We start from the raw sequence: 18,936 nt of genomic DNA on the forward strand, positions 1-18,936 counted from the left end.
GCAGTACAACCAACTCTAATGTAAGAAACAAGAGTAGCCACGAGAGCTTTTCAGCTAGGGTTCAACCAGAGAAGCAGAATCAATATCTAGGGTTTGTCATAGGGGTTAAAAGCACCTTAGTCATGGGAGCAGGTCCAGTCTAAGCAAAGGTATTGTTTTTGCCTCTGCTCTTGGGCCAAAGTTGCTCTAGGTCACATGGACTGGGAGTCAGGAAGGAGAGCCGAGTGGGAAATGATGGGGAGTGAGGACAAGAGGGCTTCCTCCCTCCCCATCCTCGCCAGAGTGACTGGAACCCGCACAGGCAGAGCAGAACCCACCTGTGTCTCCCATCACCTCGACCTCAAAGATGCAGATGACTTGGAGGAGTGGTTGGTGCCCTCATACACAGCTGCACACACACGTGGCCCAGGGCTCGGAGAAGCTGGAGGGAAGATCCAGTGGGAGTCGAAGGAGCTGAGGGTTGGGATACAGCCCCAGGACGACAGGGCCAGCCAGCAGCTCAGAGACCCCATGTGTGACGGGCCACCGACCCTGCTGCCCTTTGCCAACCTGACAGCGTGGAAAATGGCCACCCCTTCTCTTCCATCTTCTAAACCCGTCCGTGTCTCTCTTTTGTAGCCAACCACAGCCCAGAGCCGCACAGAACAGGGGCCACTGGGAAACACATTTCCAGCTTAGCTCCGTTATCACAGTGCAGAGCTCCCCCAAGAGACAGGAAGACCCTATATTTGGAGTCTTTTCTCACTGCAGGTCCACACCCCTCTGCTATGTCTGCCCAGGAGACTCAAGGCAGCGTTTCACTACCAGATACCAAAGGGTGCTGCTGGTCGGGCTTTTTGCTGATTCTGCGGGGTTCAGCCTCCATGGAGGGCGCTCAGCCGGCTCCCTGGTGACAGAGGGCGCAGCCCCTCGGCCACGGCCACACTGCGGAAGCTGCTGGAACGGCAGTGAGGCTGGAAACAGACGGTGATGCCAGATGCTGGCAAAAGGGAGAAACACAATAAGAAACTCTACTTCTGCCTGCTTTTTTGCCAGTTGCAGCTGCCTCTACCTCGGGCTATTAAATCTTTAAACAAGTAATAGAAAAATCCCAGAAGATTTGTAGGGAAGATCCTCCCCGCGTTTGTGTGTACAACACTTAAGATGAGACTAGAATTTGTGCATGAACTATTGCTGGGCACACACGGGGCCAAAATAGACCTCTCCTCATTAGAAAATCAGCAAATATGGGTGGACCTATGAAAACATGCTTTAATCTAAAAGAAGGAGGTAGACTTCAAAAAGGAAAAAAAGGGAAAAGGGCATTTAATTTTTTTTAAGTCTTGGTTGTGGGAAATGAAGTAAATTTTAGGGGAGAAATTGCTTTAAGGGAAAGGATTTTGAAAGGTCATGATAAAGCAGGAAGTGAAAATGTTACATCAAAAATACAAGATGAAAAGACATGTCAATAAAAATTGAAGGAAGAAAAGGAATATAATTTTCCTAAAAGAGAGGATTTTTTAAAATATCACACTTAGACTAAAGCAAGAACATGGTAAACATCGCGGTTTGGTGGTAGGTCAGCATATCACAGAGATGTCTTGTTCTGTTCTGTTCACTCAGCCGATCCATAGCTATTCGTCGGGCTTCTGTCAGCTGACGGAGACATCGCACTTCTGGGAAGGATTGGGGAGGAAATGCTGAGAGGAGGCCACCCCTCCTCAGAGACAGCGCCGGCCTTGCTGTCTAAAAGTCCCCCCAAATTAGGGAAAATGCAATCTAAACATCATAGAAGAAAAATGGCAGCCGACTACGAAATGATTGCTTGACAAGGAATTCAGCTGCTTTCTTTTACCCCAGTTTTTGAGAAAGTTCGATTTTTTGTCTATTTCCTAGGAGTTTATGTGTTTAGAGATAGTCACCTGTGCCAAAGAATTTTTTTTTTTTGAGAAAGCATAACTGCAGTGCAGTACAGGAAAGCTCTATAATTTGTACCCCAACTGCAACCAATCTTATCACCAGTTCCTCCTTCTAAAGGACTCTGTTGGGGTGGTGACCGTCTTCACTTACCGCAGGGGGCAAGTGGAGCAAAGGACAACCCCACCGTCCAGCCCTGCTGTCCATCACTCACAACTGTCTAATGAGTAACAGAAGTATTGCAGTTTCCCTGATGGAAATCTCAGAGTGTCTGCTCAGTTTCAAACTTATTTGCAGCTGATGATTTCAGGAAGAATTCAACAGCAGCAACAAAAAATTTGTTCTCATGTCTCAACAAATCTCAGTATTATTTACAAAATTGAAAACAATTCGTGAACGTCTTCCCTAAATCACATTTTCCAGACCCGAATCGTATTTCTAAACTTCAAACAAAAGCTTTTAGAGTCACTCAAACAATACAACAGGCCTGTAAATAACATCTCACAAACAGAAAAGTCTCTCTTGTAAAATCCAGAGCTAAAAATTTGGTAACTTAGAAAAGGGAGCTTGGCGTGGCTGCCGGGACGCAGGCAGTACCTCTCAGGGATGTGAATGTCTCAGAATAGTTCCCTTGGCCGGAGGGACATGTCTTTAACTGATGATGAAGGGTATGCATGTTTTTTGTTCCTGTAAGCTAAGCCATCTGATGATTTCTGCTCAGACCTCCTGGGATTTATAACAAAATTTTATTCTTTTTTTTTTTAACTGAAGGGATTTGTGTGTTATACAAATAGACCTTCACTTGTTGCTTCTCTCCTTTCCCCTTTATTATCGTCTTCCTTCTCCCACCACCCAGAACCTGTAAGCAACTGGTCTAGGAAATAATAGTTTCAGCCCATTTTGACATTGGATCCTTTCTGATTTGTTTAGATGTTTCCACTGTAAGCACTGGAGGGATTTTTAGTCATTTTATCTTTATACACATGCTGGCTTACCTTAAAACCATCAGGCACATCGAAAGCCTCTAATCAAATTGTCAGAGGAAGTCAGATGCACGCCCAGTAATTTATCCCTTGCATTCGGAAAGCGACATCTCCTGCCTGCACTTCCTCTTTCCGCCTGGCCCTCTGGAGCCTGGAGGAGCTGGGGCCCAGGGAGGAAGTGGGGAAGTGAGTCGGAGCCCCTCGTGCTGGGAGTGAGGAGCAGCAATGACAGCCTCACCTTGAACTCATCACTAAAATGAATGCCAGGTGGACTTCAAGACATTTTTTTTAATCAAACCAAGGAACCCATAAAAAAACCGCAGACAAATTTGAGCACATTAGCACAGAGAACTATATTCAATTTCTTGTAGTAACCTATAATGAAAAAGAATATGAAAATGAGTATATGTATGTATATGTGTGACTGGGACATTGTGCTCTACATCAGAAACTGACACATTTTAACTTACTATACTTCATTTAAAAAAATTTTTTGAACACATTAAAACTCATTTTATCAATATTAATAAAAACACATCATATCATAATCTGTTTTGATAAATCTCTGTAGTATACTTCAAAATTTGGTACTACCCCTCCCTACACCTCGAAAAGCTCAAGTGTGTGTGTGTGTGTGTGTATATATATATATATATATATATATATATATATAATATATGTAATATATATAATACATATATAATATACATATATATGCAAAGAGACAAAAATGCTCAAAATAATTGGTTGCATAAAACTAACATAAAATATTTCAAATTTTGAATGAGTATTTCAAAATAAGGCAAAGGGGCCTTTAGGAAAAGGAGGATGAAAAAAAATCTTTGAAATGTTCGGATATAGTCCATGTAAGTAAAAACATCTAAAAGAATGCTCCAAAAAACGGTCAAGAAGCTGAAAATAACTCTGCTGTATATGCCATTTTGTCTGTCTGATAAACACAAATTGTATCTAGTATTACTAGTAGAATATCATGTCTGATGTCCTCAGGCAAACTGACAGGCAGGTGACCTGGTCTCCCAGGCCCCCAAGCCCATCTCTGGGTGAGGGCTGGCTCTGGTGCCCGGGCCTCTGCTTCCTTCCCGTGCCCTGAGCCCCAGGTCTGGACGCTGGTCTGGTAGCCCTTGAACCTTAGGACCCTGGGCTAGGGCTCTGGCTTCCTTTGCCAGACAGTAAGAGGGGTCTAGTTATTTCCTAATGAATTAATGGGGGAATGAACGAATGCAGTTCCTCCCCTAAGCCCCACACCTGGAGCTGCTAACAGATCTCCCTTCTTTCCTGTTGCCTGGCCCCTCTCATTCACGTACCACATTGTGGAGTCTCCCGTGTATGAACCAGGAGGCGTGTTCAACTTTCTGTCTCTCATTTCTGTCTCATTCCTGCACCTCCCCATTCAGCTAATGTGCAATTAACCTTACAGCAGGCAGCCTATCTCCTATGTTCATTTGAAAATGGGCGCTTATATGGTGAAACTACGGGAAAGTCCGGGCTTGAGGATGAATGCTTTGACAGACAGTTGTCTGTCACTAGGATTCTAGTGAATGGTACTGGTGAATGGTGAAAATGGGACCTTGCAGACGACAAGGGACCTGGGTACCATTCTGCTGGTGGCTGGGGAAGGGGAGAGGGAGCTGCTGATCTTTGCCCGAGGACCAGGATGGGCTGGGCGTCCCATTTGACAGCAGGAGATTTATTTTCAGAGTATTTGTGTGATCATTTAATCTCTCTCAAATTCTGACTTTCTTCCTGTGAAACTCTAGGAAACTATTTAATCTCTTAGCCCCAGAATCATAGGATCATCACACTCATGAATGTGACCACGTTTAGGAAATGTAAAATATAATAAAAAATTAATTTGAATATTGTGAATATCACGCTGAAATATTTCAGGGTGATGAGTCATTATTCCTGAAACCTACTTTTAAATGGTGTCTGGGAATTGTCACAATTATTGTAAACTGACTACACTTCAATTTAAAAATGTTTTAATAAAAAAATAAATGGATTGGGGAGAGGTGTATCGATAGAATAAAGCAAATGTGGCAAAATGTGGCAAAAGTGATGAATCTGGGATAGAAATACATAATATTCGTGGTACTGTTCTATCAACATTTCTGTAGGTTTAACTTTTTTCAAAATAGAAAAAAAACAAGCTGAGAGTAGATAAAAACAAAATGTATGATTGTGCGTCTCCTGGACTCCGCTCTGTGAATGGGGACAAGATTCTTACTCTCTCTACACTTCTTTCTTGATAGTTAATCGTGACAAGCTATGCCTTGCATTCTCCCTAGCCAGTCATGTAACAAATGTAAAGTACTTCGCAAACCACAGGGCCCTTTCTGGGCACAAGGGGTCACAGATGTGACTATTTGGGAAGCACCAAGTGATCCTAGATCACCTGGCCAAGCCTCTTGCCTTTTGCTGTCTTGATTCCAGCCAATCTCTGCTGCCACAGCCACCTTCACATACATATGCATGATTGGCTTCCTGGCTCTTCCACTGCTCTGAGCATTGGCTACAGACGTGCAGTCCTGCTCCTGAGAACTGGAGGGCAGAGCAACTCGCAGATCCAGTTCAGAAACCTCCGGTGGGAGCAGACCCCTGCCTGCCAGCTTCCCAGCACCCTGCCCACCCCCTACTGCTCACTGGCAGCCTGTCGCTCCCATGAAACCATCAAAGGCATCCCAGCGTTACAGAAGTATCCGGAGAAACACCAGCCAGCACTACTTCTACCAGGAGTCCCTGCTGCTCAGGTGAGCCAGCCCCATCCATCCACTGGGCGGTGAAGGCAGGTTTGTGAGGAGGGAAGGCCTGGGTCACCCTTGCTTGAGTCTGAGCAGCAGACCAAGTCCCCGTCCTGTTGGGTTCTCCTTCAGAATGAACTCAGAAACTCCTTTCTCCAGATCCCTGTACAACGAGGGTGGCAACCTTGGCCATGTGCACAGAGGGTGATGGCTCAACCTGCTTCTGATCAGAATCCAAAAGCCTGTATTGCAACCTGTCTGTCTTGCTGGCCAAACCCACAGGCATGCTTTGTCTACTTTCTCTCTGTTTACTCAATCAGCGATATCAAGAGAGAGTAGACAGTTCATCTGTCATAATAAATGAGATTTCTGTTGGAAAAAGCCTCAGGCTGATTAGCAGTGGGGGAGTGTTATTCAAATTTGTTAAATATTTACAAAGGTATATTAACACCTCCATTAAATTTGGAGAAACGGGAGACAATTCTCCTTTGAGTAAGTAAAAGCAATCTGAATTAGAGAAAAGCAAAGGAATTATTTTTCTCTTACTTTTAACTGCATCATTGATCAAATAGCCATGGCAGAATATTCTTATCGCCTCCTGAAAATTTGCATTAGGATTAACATATTAATTGTTACTGGGAATAAATGTTGCTACATGTTCAAAAGTTGTTCTCCCGGAGAGTGACTATTTCCCTGAAAGATTTGTCCGTGTAAATTTGCTTAGCTAATTTCTCTTTCACAGAAATTGCTGCCTGTTTGCCTCTGTGATCTCTGATTTCAAGTGAATCAAAGTGGGAGTAAGGAGGGGTCTCTGGATGACAGAGTTTGGTTTCAATTTATTTTACATCCAGAGTTAAGCGACAGGGAGGCGTCCTTTCTCTAAAATCAGCTGATCATTTCAATAAGCCTAAAAAAGAAATTGTTTTGCCACCAAAGACTCTGCTGTTCAGGAATCGTACATAAGCACGGTCGTGGTTCCTTTTAAGACATCTTCTGATAATATCTTTTATCCTGTGAGGCCTGTAGCTTTCACTGACCCACCAAAGTGCTAGAACAGGGAACTGTATTCCAGTGGCTACTAATCCTGCAAAATTCTCCCTGCTTCCCTGTTCCCTCCCCTTCACACACTAACTTCATACGATGACCTGGGGCTGTAAGATGCTGAACTTGCCCAGGGCAAGATCTTGGCTGGAAGCAATTCTGCTAATCAGATTTTGTTCTTAACACCTTGATCCATTCAGCACCTTGGATGACAGTTTTACCGCTGATGACACAGGGGACAGCAATGATCCGGAGCAAATCTTCCAGAATATACAGTTCCAGAAAGATCTCATGGCAAACATTCGCTGCCGACCCTGGACCATGGGACAGAAGCTGAGGGCGCTGAGGTAAGGATCCCAACAGCATTTACTGGTTATTGCAAGTATGCTTACCATTAAACCACCCTGCCCTCCCAGGGAGACGAGGGAGGTGGGCATAAAGACCCATGTGACAGTCATGGGGCTGACACTCTTGATCTGACTTAGGGAACTCATAAGCATGTCCGAGGGGTCCAGCGGGTCCAGACAGGGCCTCCGTGTGTGTGTGTTGTGTGCACACGTGCACGTGTGTGTGCTGGTGGAGAATTTGGGGGTTTCTACCTCCTCTGTAAATAGTAGATCTTAGCACTATGCCTAGAGGTAAACAAAATAACCAGACTCTGTAGAGACAGGTGTAGCATCCAGAGTGAAAACAGACACTAATTTTACCTGCTTGGCTATGACCTCCCTCGAGGGGGGAAAAAAACCTCTGTGAGATACTTAGAATCATACTGGAGAGTCTGTTTAGATAATAATGAAGAGCTAAAGATGTGAAGACGGATTGCCCGGCCACGTGATATTAGGCTCTTTTCATAATTTCTCTAAGGACCAGTTCCTTTCTCCTTAAAGGTGAGGTGGTGGTGAGGACCAGCACTGACCTCCCACAGCAGTGTTTCCAAAATGTTGACTGTTAAGCCATCAGGGTGCTGCTAACGACAAAAACCCTTGGCAGCCCTCAGACTTACTGAATCAGAAACTACAGCAGAGGGCTCCAGCATTCTAACGGGCAATAGGTTGATTCTTTCGCAAACTAAAAGTTTGAGATTCATGGAGAGCAGTTCACGGATTAAATGCAGTGAGCCATGTGATGTTCAGCATTGTATCTGGTCTTCAGTAGTCCCTCCCTGCAAGTGAGCAGTGATTGATGGCGCGGGTGCCCGGGATCACCGCAGAGGGACTGAGCAGAGTGGTCCTGATGAGCCGCGCGGCTGAGCCGCTCTGACCCAGGACGCGGACCTTTCTGGAGAAACAGACCCACCTGACCGTTAGGCACACTCTGTGTGGCCAGGATTAGAACCACTGCCGCATCTTATTTTTTAGCGCCTCTTTCTAGATGCCAAGCAGATTGCCCTTTCTCTCCAGTCTGCCATTAGGTTTGCATTTCTTTCCCATCAGATCACGCCTTTATTAGATTTCCACTCCAGGCACCGTTCTAACAGCCTGGCCGGAGACCCAGCCTGCCCCTCAGGTGGCTGCGGCAGACAGCTAAGGTTATCCATAGTTTACGCTCCCAGAAGTTTCCAATTAATTCCCCATGCCTGTTACCAGCTCTCGTCACTTCCAGTTCTTTGAGTAAGAATGGCATTTTTCAGATGAGAAGGCTGATACTCAGAGACGGTAAGCAGCTTATCCCAGGATACACAGCTGCTGAGTGCTGAAATTGAGTTTTAAAGCTGGGCTTCCTGATCCCAACTCCAATATTCTATTCTATTGAAACAGAGGAATCCTACCCAAGTAATCACTGGGGTAATTTATCTTAAAAAAAAAAAAGTCATATGTTCTATCAGAATTTTAAAAATCATACAGAAATGCTGAAGATGTATGATTATCTAAACTGTAAGAGGGTGAGCTTTTTTTAACCTGGGGGCAGAGCAAAAGCACATGATAACTTCTCTGTCAAAGCACTTCAGAAGCAAAAGAACAAATCAGGCCTTCAGCCCCGAGCGTGGCCAGGGCGTCTTGGAGAGCAGCTCGCCCTCTGAGACCTGCATTTGTCATCCCCTTGTCACACGTCTCCTCCCGGTCACCTTGAGAAGCTACTGGAGCAACGCTTCACTAACTGCACCTGCCGAGACTCGTCCGGGCGCCTCTGTGGGAGGCGCAGAGAGCACCGGACCCTGACTGCTGCGTGGCCAGCGCAGATGAAAGCAGGGAGCTCTAGCTGGGGTCCGGAGCAACAGCCGCTCGTCCGGGAGGACGGAGCGCACGCTTGTTTCCTTTGTAGGAAAGTACGTGCCCGGTGCCGGTGGAGTCATCACTGGTCTGTGATGGGAGGAGGTTAGGTCCTCCTGCTGCCTTAGCACCGACTCAGCCTCCATCGCCCTCACTCACCCTCTCTCTCTCGTGGGGTCGCTTCAGGCCTCTTTCACCTCAATTAGCTAGTGGACTCTTCCCGGGCAACCACTCTGTTTCATGCACCTCTGTATTCCGCTCTGCCTGACTCAAATAAGTGTGCAGAAAATGTTTGCAGGACAAAAAAATAATAAATAATGAAGTGAAATGAATTATTTTTTCACCTGTGTAGGCCTGTACCTTTTAGATGCTCTATCGGGTAGAATATCAACCCCTCCCCTTGCCTGCGTGTCTGGTTCTGAGCAGAACGCAGCCGGTGCGTTGGCGGGGCTGTGGGGGTGGGGCGATGGCAGTGAGGGCAGGGAGGTCCCAAGCTCAGCACTCTGTTAGGTCATGTTCGGAAGAGATCATACTCTTTGTGGAAAAGGGAGTTAGCTAGTTCCTTGTGTCTCTCAAGAAAGGTATCCGAATCAGTGGGTGTTGCTGGGATGTTCCTTGGGTGACACACACGAGAACTTCCTAATGAGTAAACTGGTCAAACTGGCAAACTGAATGATTCAGAAGAACTAAGTTCTTCGACGCTAAGCATGATCAAATGTTCAGCCACATGGGGGGCTCATCAGTGCAGAACCAGATGAAGTCACCTTGAAAATGACATTCATCTGTTAGAGTCTTTGACTTCGGTCTGTCGCATGGCACTAACATTTGTTTTCTAATCTTGCAGTTCGTTTATATCCAAACGTAAACCATCCATCCTAATAAATTCAGTCCATTTTCAAGAATTAACCATTTAAGCAAGACATCAGTTCAAGTCACCAAAGGGGGCAGCTAGTGAGTCAGTAGTTGGTCTGAGCTAAATCTGGTTGTTCGTGGCTTCAGAGACACAACTTTCTTGCTCACATTAACCAGATACCACCCTTTTTTTCAAAGCAGATTCTCTAGAGTGGGTCTGACTTTCACTTCTAAAAAATTAATTGCAGAGGGAAGGCTTCTGAGATTAAGTGGAGAGGCCGAGATGCTGGTACCTGCTACAAGGATTTCGAAAGTTCACGATGCCCAGCCAACAGCCAGAATCAGGGCGGGGCATTAAGAAATTCAGTTGCAACTGATGTTGACATTAATTCATCATCTCCTATGAATTCATGCATTTAAGTCTTAAAGAAAATACCTTTAAAGGAGTTTTCTGGTTACCAAAAGTCCAGAAATGCAAGATTTGTGCCACTGCATCTCACTCTACGCTGTTGGGCAGCCTAGTCCCACTGCACTTCCGCGGGCTTTGCCAAGACGATCGGTGTGATAAAATCATGCTCCTCATCATGGTTTTCTCCCCTCAGACGAGCGAAGGACATTGTGCTGAAGTTTGAAGGGAGGCTGACCAGGACCCGAGGCTACCAAGCGGCAGGCGCAGAGGTAAAGCCCACACACACAGACGCGCCGCCCTCCCTGTGGTCTCCGGGCCTGGGAAGCTGTGCTTGCCCTTGCACGTGCCGTGGTACACAGGTTGTGAGCATCCGTCACTAACAGCTGTAGAGCAGTATGGTGAACTGGAAGGTCTGCGTTTCCCAAAACTTGGATTTTAGTCCCCAGCGCCACCACTTACTAATTGGGTGACCCTGGGTAAGCCCAACTCTTAAAAAAAAAAGGATACCTTCCCTTAGAGAACAATCTAGCTTCTTTCCTGAATTAATCCCACTCGTTCTTGTAGGTTTTAGTTACTGTATATCTTACAGTGCAAAAGTTACAGGCGTATTCCAATGCTCATTGTATAATGCAGTGCTAACGTTTTTGTTTCTTATTTTTCCCATTCAGTTACTTAAAGCTAAACTTTAGGAGGCCTTGACGTTATCTGTTTTTAAAGACATTCCAAAAATTTTCATGAATGTTTAGAAGACAAAGAAAAAAATAATTTCTCCTTCTAGGATTGTCTGTTTCCCAAGGTAGTATCTTTTTTTAAACTTCACATTTCACTCATTGGATATATAATTTTCACATCGAAGTAATTATGGTATACAGGTATTTTTGTCTGGATTTTTTTTTTCACTTAACACCATAACAAGGATTTTTCTCCATGCTGCTATGTAGTTTTTTTACTTATCATTTTCAATGACTGTGTAATATTCCATCAGATAAGTGTATATTAATTTAATTAGTTACTTGTCTGTTGATGATACTTAAATAGCTTCTAATTTTTCATTATTAGTAACAGCCTTGCAAAGACTATCTTTACACAGATGGCTTTTCATATCTTTTAAAATTTTCTAAAAATTTCTAAAACTTTTTCTAAAAATTTTTAGAATTTTCTAAAATTCTAAGAATTTTTAAATTCTTTTTCTTAGGTTATAATCAAAACTATGATCTCTGTAGAAAAGAGTATGATCCATCTTTTTTGGCTCTTGATAAATATTAATAAATCATTTTACAAAAGCCTTAATAATTTACACTGCCACCCACAGTGAAAGAATTTACTGTCCTCATAGTCTCTCCACCTCCACTGAATATTGTACTTTTAAAAAGTTTGTTACTTTAACAGATAAAAACTGACAGATGCAATCTTTTCAGATTCTCTGGAAAAAAATATCCTTAGTGAAGTTTAAATTAAAGCTGTCATGAATTTTACATAACTGAAAAATTAGAAAACATCGAAGAATCCCCACGGCCCTGCCTTAGCGTGCTTGCTTCTTACTCTTCGCAGAATCTACCTGAAGGCTCTAATCCGTTCTTATGATCAAAATTACTCATGACTCCTTGTGCTTCTCACACTATGATGAACCTGGTGGGATAAATGTACAAAACAAAATTAGCTTTTTATAAGCTTATGTGCTGCCAAGCTCTCTCCCATTTTCTCTAAATAAACTGTATGAAACACTACGGAAAAACATTTGAAAAAATGTAAGGTCTTTCACTTGGGTTCAGACAACCTGTAAAATAAATAACCATGAAAAAGTACTGGGGCTTTTAGTAACCGTGAGCTCAGTATGGATTATAACTTAATAATGGACTGAATGTTTCGAATCAGAGCTTTTAAAGTGAGAACAGTGATCTGAATTTTCAGCCTTACCTAGAGATTGCTCCAAAGTTTTCAACCAGCACTTAGCAGACACAGCTACCCTAGTCCTTTCACTATTACCAATGGTCCTGCAGAAAACAGGTCAATCTAGTTCAGTTGAATCCACGCACCATGCTTTGTGCCGGGCACTGGGGGGTAAAGAGGTGGCTGAGGCAGTTTCTTCTGCCCTCTGGAGACGCAGTAAAAGGTCAAAGAAAAGTCATCCTCCCAGCATGTCTTCCTAACACTTTGGTCCGTCCCCTCATTCAGAACATCATTCCTCTACCTTTTTTATGTTTAGAATTTTTTTTCACACTGGAAATTTTGATATGGACCGCTGAAGATCAGCATCCACTTACTCCACCTGCAAAGTAGAGAGAAAATAGAAGATATCTAGCCAGTCTGCATTATCGCCTGCAGTCTAATGAGTTTTGTCTCCATTTATAGTCATTGGTTTCTATCATAAAAATGATCATTTTGTTTTTCAAATAGTAAACTTTACCTAACCACACAGTCTCCCATGACTCCCGCTACTGAGATCCTGGTCACCACTCACCAGGGCTGCCACTCTGTCCTCTCTTGGGAATCACTGTTCCAGAACACAGGGCATCCTCTGGAGCTCCTTCCAACTCTTTCCCACCCACATCCTCTGTTCACGTAGGTTTCTTCCTGATTGTAGCAGGAAAACACTTTTATTATATAGTCAATCTGCCTTTAGCACTAGCATATTGCTGTGTTTCATAAGAAAACATGATCTGAGTGTGTGACACCACCTGGAGCACCAGATATCACGTGGGCAGAAATGCTGCACTGGGCACACAGAACAGCAAACACCAGGAGTCAGGGCACCTAGGTCCTTCCGCCATCGCTTCTCTGCTCTCGGTAATGACTTTGGAAGTGATGAGGTTTTCGTGTTTGAGTCTTAAGATTTCTTCTAGTTCTAATAGTCTCTGTCCTTGGTTTCTCACATGATATCGGCAGGGGAGGTCATCCTTCCTGAGAAAGCTTCATGGCATGATCTGGCAAGAACACTTCCTCTGTGAAGGATCTAAAGGCACCTGTCCATGATGGTGTATAGACTGACTGGCCTCCTAACAGATCCTCCTGCTTCTGCTCGCGTCCCCCTATAATCCATTCTCTTCCACATAGGAGCCAGGGAAATCTTTGAAACACTGAACCACTCATACCATCTCTTTCTCCAGTGAAGATAGATAGACAGACAGACAGACAGACAGACAGACAAAGTGTCATTTAATCACACTTAGAATTATATCCAGACTCCTTCCTCTGGCCCGCCCGATCTGGCCATTACTACCTATTGGCTCTCATGTCAGCGCTCTCTCCTTTACCCCTTTCTGTAGAACGCCCAGCTCACTCTAACCCACAGACTTGTACGGGCTGTTCTCTCCTCCTAGATAGTTTCTCTACCAATTTATTATTTTTCAAAGCACTGATTCATCTTCATTCAGGTCTCAAGTGTGACCACCCCAGGTAGACGTTCCTTGACCATCTGTTTCGAAGAGCCTCCTCCCGCAGTCCTAATGGACTGGTCCCAGGTGGCACTGAATTCTTTGTTGCTGCCTCCCCTCTACCTGAATGCAAATTCACAAGTCTTGTTTACTATTTGCATCCATGCTCCTGGAAACACAGCCCAGGTGCTCAGTGCATACTCTGAATGAACACACTTTTCACAAACTATAGTACATGTTGTTAGAACCCATTTGCTCCTGGTGAATTTATAAACCTTAACAAAACTCAATAACCCAGGCCCACAATTAGAATTTGGTTTTTGGTTTTGCTTTATTTTGTTTTCACCTTGCTCTTAAAATCATGATTCATTCCAAAGTTTCAAGGCTTTTGCCATGGAGATTTGGTGCAAATCATCAAAGAAGTGTGGTGGTTTTCCCCATAACTTACCAAGTCTTGGTCATTAACAAATCACGTTTTTCAGTCACGTTGGCCTCACTGGAATGAGCGCTGTGGAGTCATTCAGCCTATTGCTCTTTAAGATGCGTTTTGAGCCCCTGGATCTCAAATGAGCACCAGAGGCTGGGGAAGGAGGCTTTGCTCTGCTTTCGTCTATTCCATGTACTGAAATTCTCACTGAAATTCGATTGAATTTTAGATTGAAGGAGCCCTCTGAATCCCACTGATTGAATCCTACTTCTTGTACAGATGAGGAGATGGAATCTCAAAGAAAGAAAAGGACTTTCCCCAGGCACAGAGTGACATAGAGGTTGAGCTGGAGCTAGAGACTCAGGTCTCTGGTCTCCCACCTGGTGCTTCTCACACTTAAGGACTTTACAGTGGACCAGAAACTCAAATGCTTTCAACACTAAACCCTCACCAAAGGATGTTAAGCACCCTGCCTCCGGACACTGTAGGGGATGAAAGATCACAAACCCTTGGTCCTCCTCTCTGTGCAAGAGGAGATAAGCCAGGTGAACCATATAGAGGCAAGGTAGGATGCGATAAGCATTATCAGAGAGACTAAAATGGTAACTGGGGGAGTTTACAAATGGAAGAATGTATTTCTGGCTACAGAGAATCTGTGTGAGGGCTTCAGGAGCTTGGCTGTATTTAAGTTGGGTCTTGAATCATGAGCAGCAAACAATTCTAACTTCTGATAAAATTCAAACAGACTTGCATTTCCAACCAGCCATCCTGGCCTTAGCAGACACATTCAGAATAACATAATCATGCGTGTCTGCACCAGGACCACGTGCCGTCTTAGAGTTCAGAATGTTGTAATTACATTTGTAATGGCCCTTCTTTTGGCAACGATATCATTTGCTTCCAACACAAACCCAGATTGTTTGTGTGTTAAAATGAACAACCTGCCAAGGTCGTGGGGGAGCCAGCCCAGTGTCAGGGCACAGTTTTCACATTTTGCTTTATTCTTCTTTGAGAAAAAAAAAAAAAAGACTTGAACTTTTGGCAGTTGCATCTTAAATGTACAAGACAATTTCCAGACCTTATGGTGGCACCTTTGGCCGGGAGAGAGGCTGGAAAAAGAGCTCCAGCTGCAGGATTAGAGGCACACAGTGGGGTTCATGTTCAGGGTATGTTCTAGACTCTTAGGATGGGAATTGTCATCATCAGGGAATTTGTTAGCCATGTGGATTCCTGGGACCCGCTCCCAGAGAAGGCCAAGTGGGTGTGTTTGGACGTCATTCCTCAAGCAGAACCCCCTGTTTTAGTCCTCGCAGCAGGAGTGCCCTGAATAAGGCAGGTCGCGGCCCTAGAGAATATGCGCTTGGCGCAGACACCCCCGCTCAGAGCCCAGAGCAGGAGCCCTCAGCTGCGCAGCAGCACAGAGGAGACAGGGGTTGCACTAGTCCTAGGGCTCCATAAAGTCTGTGAAATCAATGAAAGAGCAGCTGGTGTGTCTGAGAGTGGGGAGTGTCTCCTCCGCTCGGGACCCTGGTGCCACCAAGTCAACTCTGATCCTGTAATCCTGCTCCCTCCTGTCTAGCTGTGGCGGAAGCTTGCTCGTCTGGCCTGTAACTTTGTGGTCATCTTCATCCCCTGGGAAATGAGGATAAAGAAAATTGAGAGTAAGTGTTGGCACTTGGAGGGGTGAGGTGGGGATGCGGTCCTAGTGGCCAGCCAACAGCACGGTCTGAGATGGGACTGGTGCGTCCTGGTCCTTACACTGGGCAGCCAGGGGCGCCTGCACACGTGGTGCTGACCTGGGCTGGACCTGGGACAGTGGAGACGGAAGACGCGGTGCCTGTCCCCACCACCTCCCAGGATAAAAACAGCCCCACGTTCCACTGTGGCTCGGCTGTTCTCTGTTCTTTGCCTTAGTCAGACACAATGCAAACCCAAAAGGACAGCGGGAACAACCATGCAGATGAAGAAAAGGGTAACGAGGACAGCTGCAAAACAAAAATACAAAAATTCGCATTTTCAGAGAGGTGATTGTAACCACTTAGGAACCACCTCCTAAAAAATAAATAAATCACAGTCACATTTACAAACACACACACACAGTACAAACACACCCTATGCAACACACAAGACCAGGAATAAACTTTACTAGAAGTCTGAGTAAAGAACACTGTAAAATTGGGGCACAGGCTATTAAACAAAGTCTTGTGACAAGACTTAGGATGACTTAATATTTAGAAGGTGTTGATTTTCTCAATATCAGTTTACAAGTTTAATGCAATTCTAATAAAATTCTCGATGCAATGTTTTTTGTATTCAACAAAATGAACTCATACGGAAGAAAAACATGAAAAAGACTAAATGAAAGCTCTTTTAAACGGAAATCCACAAATAAACTTGCATAACCAATAGGTTAAAGTACATTATAAATGCTATAAAAATTGAAACAGTGTAGTGCAGTGCCAAGATGACGCTGGAACAGTTGAGTCAACTGTTTTAAAGAATGAGGTTAGATCCTTCATTTTAACGTTCCGTTAAATATTTAAATATAAAATAGGAAACCATGAAAGAATTTTTTAAAAATAGAAGTAATGTGATCTCAGAACGGAAGGCTGTCAAACTATAAAAGAAGAAAATCACGGAGAAAAGTACTGTTATATTTAACTACAATTAAAATAAATTTTGCACACATAAACAAGTAAAGCTAAACATTGTCAACATCTAGATGGAACTAAGCACTTTCTACCAGCTGGTGGAAATGTCAATTGGATGATATTTCTAGGGGGGAGTTAGAATTTGTACCAAACATCTTCAAAATGTTTATACTCTTTGATAGAACTCTTCCATCCCTTAACAACCAGAGACAACAACAGCCACAACAGAATTAATGCACAAGGCTGTGTGGACACACTTGGTGCCCTGCCCAGATCCCTTCACTGGGCTGGTCCGCCTTTTCTCAGCTCCTCAGGGTATCGGCTGCTCTGGCTCATCGCTGCCCCCTTCTCTGGGAGATTAGCCTTGACCCCCATTGTTCCAGATGTTGGGCCCTCATCATCTGCTCCCCCAGCTCCACTGGGCAGCCTAGAGGCAATGACCAAGGGGCATTCAAGTCCAGTTTTTTTATTCAAAGGGGTCCGATTCTGTGATGCAACCTGCCCTGCAGAGCTCCCCACACGATCAGGCTAAGCCAGGCTCCAGCTGAGACCACATCTCTGCTTAGTTCTTTCCCCCGACCGCCCCTGATCCCCAGTCCCCTTTCTCCTGAGAGCACTTCCTTAATGTATCACGTTAGCTGAACCCTTTCCTCAGGCTCTGCTGCTAGGAAGCCTGACCTTAGATGGAAATTGTTTCCTGTGGTTATTTATCCTAGTGAATACTCTACCTGTGAGAAGTTAGAAACTTCCAGACTATCAAGTCTTGGGGGAGAAGTTAAATAATGTATGGAAAAATCATTTGCTGGGACAATAAAATTCAGTTTGTAGGGAAGTAGCTTTCATGAGAAAATGCTTGTAATATATTGATAATTCCAGATGCATGTTGTAGAGAAATGCCAGTTTTATGCCAAAAAAGTACACATATGGAATAATAATGAAGGGTTACACTAAAAGTTTACCAGAAACTAATTCTAGTAGTGATTTTAATTTACTGACCTTGTAATAGGTAATTTGGGGGTTTCTTTGTGATGTTTTATGTTTTTCTACTTATTATGACAAACAAGCTAGATTTGAAATAAAAATTTGAGACTATTTTTTTTAAGTATGGCACAAGTCCACCTGCTCCCAGAGTCATCGTAATATCACCCACGTCTTCATCCAGCTTCTTCTATGCTCCCTTATTTTCTCAATAGAAATTTGTTTTTAAATGCATTTTTTAAGAATAACTTTAGACGTATGGAAAAGTGGCAGAGTTCCCCTAACCCCCTCACCCAGGTTCCCCTAACATTAATATTCAGCAGAGTGTTACTTATTTTGAAATTAAGATAAAAGAAAAATCCTTGGAATTCTCAAAACCATGCAAAATAAAAAAAAAATTATCAAATTCTCAAAGGACATTAATACTTCTGAACATACATGAAATGTTTTTAATTTGATAACAGCATTCTAGATGAGTATCCCATTAGGATAATTATTAAATTTGGAATTTTTTCTGCGTGTATTACATGTCGATATTAATGAGCATCTTAATCCATCTAAATGATCATTTGGGTGGGACACACTGACTAGTACAGTGATGGAGTTCTCACTATGTCACGTTGATAGAAGAAAAACCAGTGTGACTTTACAGAGAGCTTCTTGCACTGCGTGGGTTTTGTATCAGCTGTTCTCATTTTCTTGTCTCTCTTTAGGTCACTTTGGATCTGGTGTTGCCTCTTATTTCATATTCTTGAGATGGTTATTTGGAATTAATATTGTGCTCACGATTATGACAGGTGCTTTCATTGTCATTCCAGAGGTAAGAAGTAATTCAGGACAGTAGGGTGTGCCATTTGTTAAAAAGAAAAGACGTTTTTAAAAAGAAGAGACGTTTAGAGCTGTAGCATAAAACGGCTGCCCTCATTATCCTCGTGGGAAGGACAATCCGTGCGTTAGAATAGGGCTCGCAGACTTTTTGGGTAAAGGGCCAGGTAATGAATATTTGCAGCTTTGTGGGCCATGTGGTTTCTGTCACAACTACTCAAAACTCTACCGTGCAGTGCAAAAGCAGTCCTAGACGGTAGGTAACTAACTAGTGTGGCCATGTTCTAATAACATTCTATTATAGATACTGAAATTTAAATTTCATATCATTCTTAAATATCACAAAATACTATTCTTCGATTTTTTTTTTCCAACCATTTCAAAACGCCCAAATCACACTTAGCTCTCAGGGCACAGAAAGGGCCCATGGGCTGGGTTTGGCTTACGGGCCAATTTGCAGGCATCATGTTAAAATAAAACCCATTTCTCAACTAAACTTTCTCCTCCCAAAGTAAATGGGGCCATTTC

The 18,936-nt window shown here is 43.7% G+C and overlaps 1 protein-coding gene across 1 annotated transcript in view; it reads left to right on the forward strand.

The window, feature by feature from the left end:
* Positions 1-5,448: 5,448 nt before the first annotated feature.
* Positions 5,449-18,936, forward strand: part of TMC3 (transmembrane channel like 3) — a 35,735-nt gene continuing 22,247 nt past the window's right edge. Inside the window, exons 1-5 of the mRNA XM_006208806.3 lie at positions 5,449-5,650; positions 6,883-7,029; positions 10,347-10,422; positions 15,534-15,615; positions 18,297-18,403. Of these exons, the coding sequence (XP_006208868.1) occupies positions 5,562-5,650; positions 6,883-7,029; positions 10,347-10,422; positions 15,534-15,615; positions 18,297-18,403 (501 nt within the window). The 5' untranslated portion in view covers positions 5,449-5,561. The remainder of the gene's footprint in view (positions 5,651-6,882; positions 7,030-10,346; positions 10,423-15,533; positions 15,616-18,296; positions 18,404-18,936) is intronic.

Source organism: Vicugna pacos, chromosome 27 (genome assembly GCF_048564905.1).
Source record: "Vicugna pacos chromosome 27, VicPac4, whole genome shotgun sequence".
Taxonomy (NCBI): Eukaryota; Metazoa; Chordata; class Mammalia; order Artiodactyla; family Camelidae; genus Vicugna; species Vicugna pacos.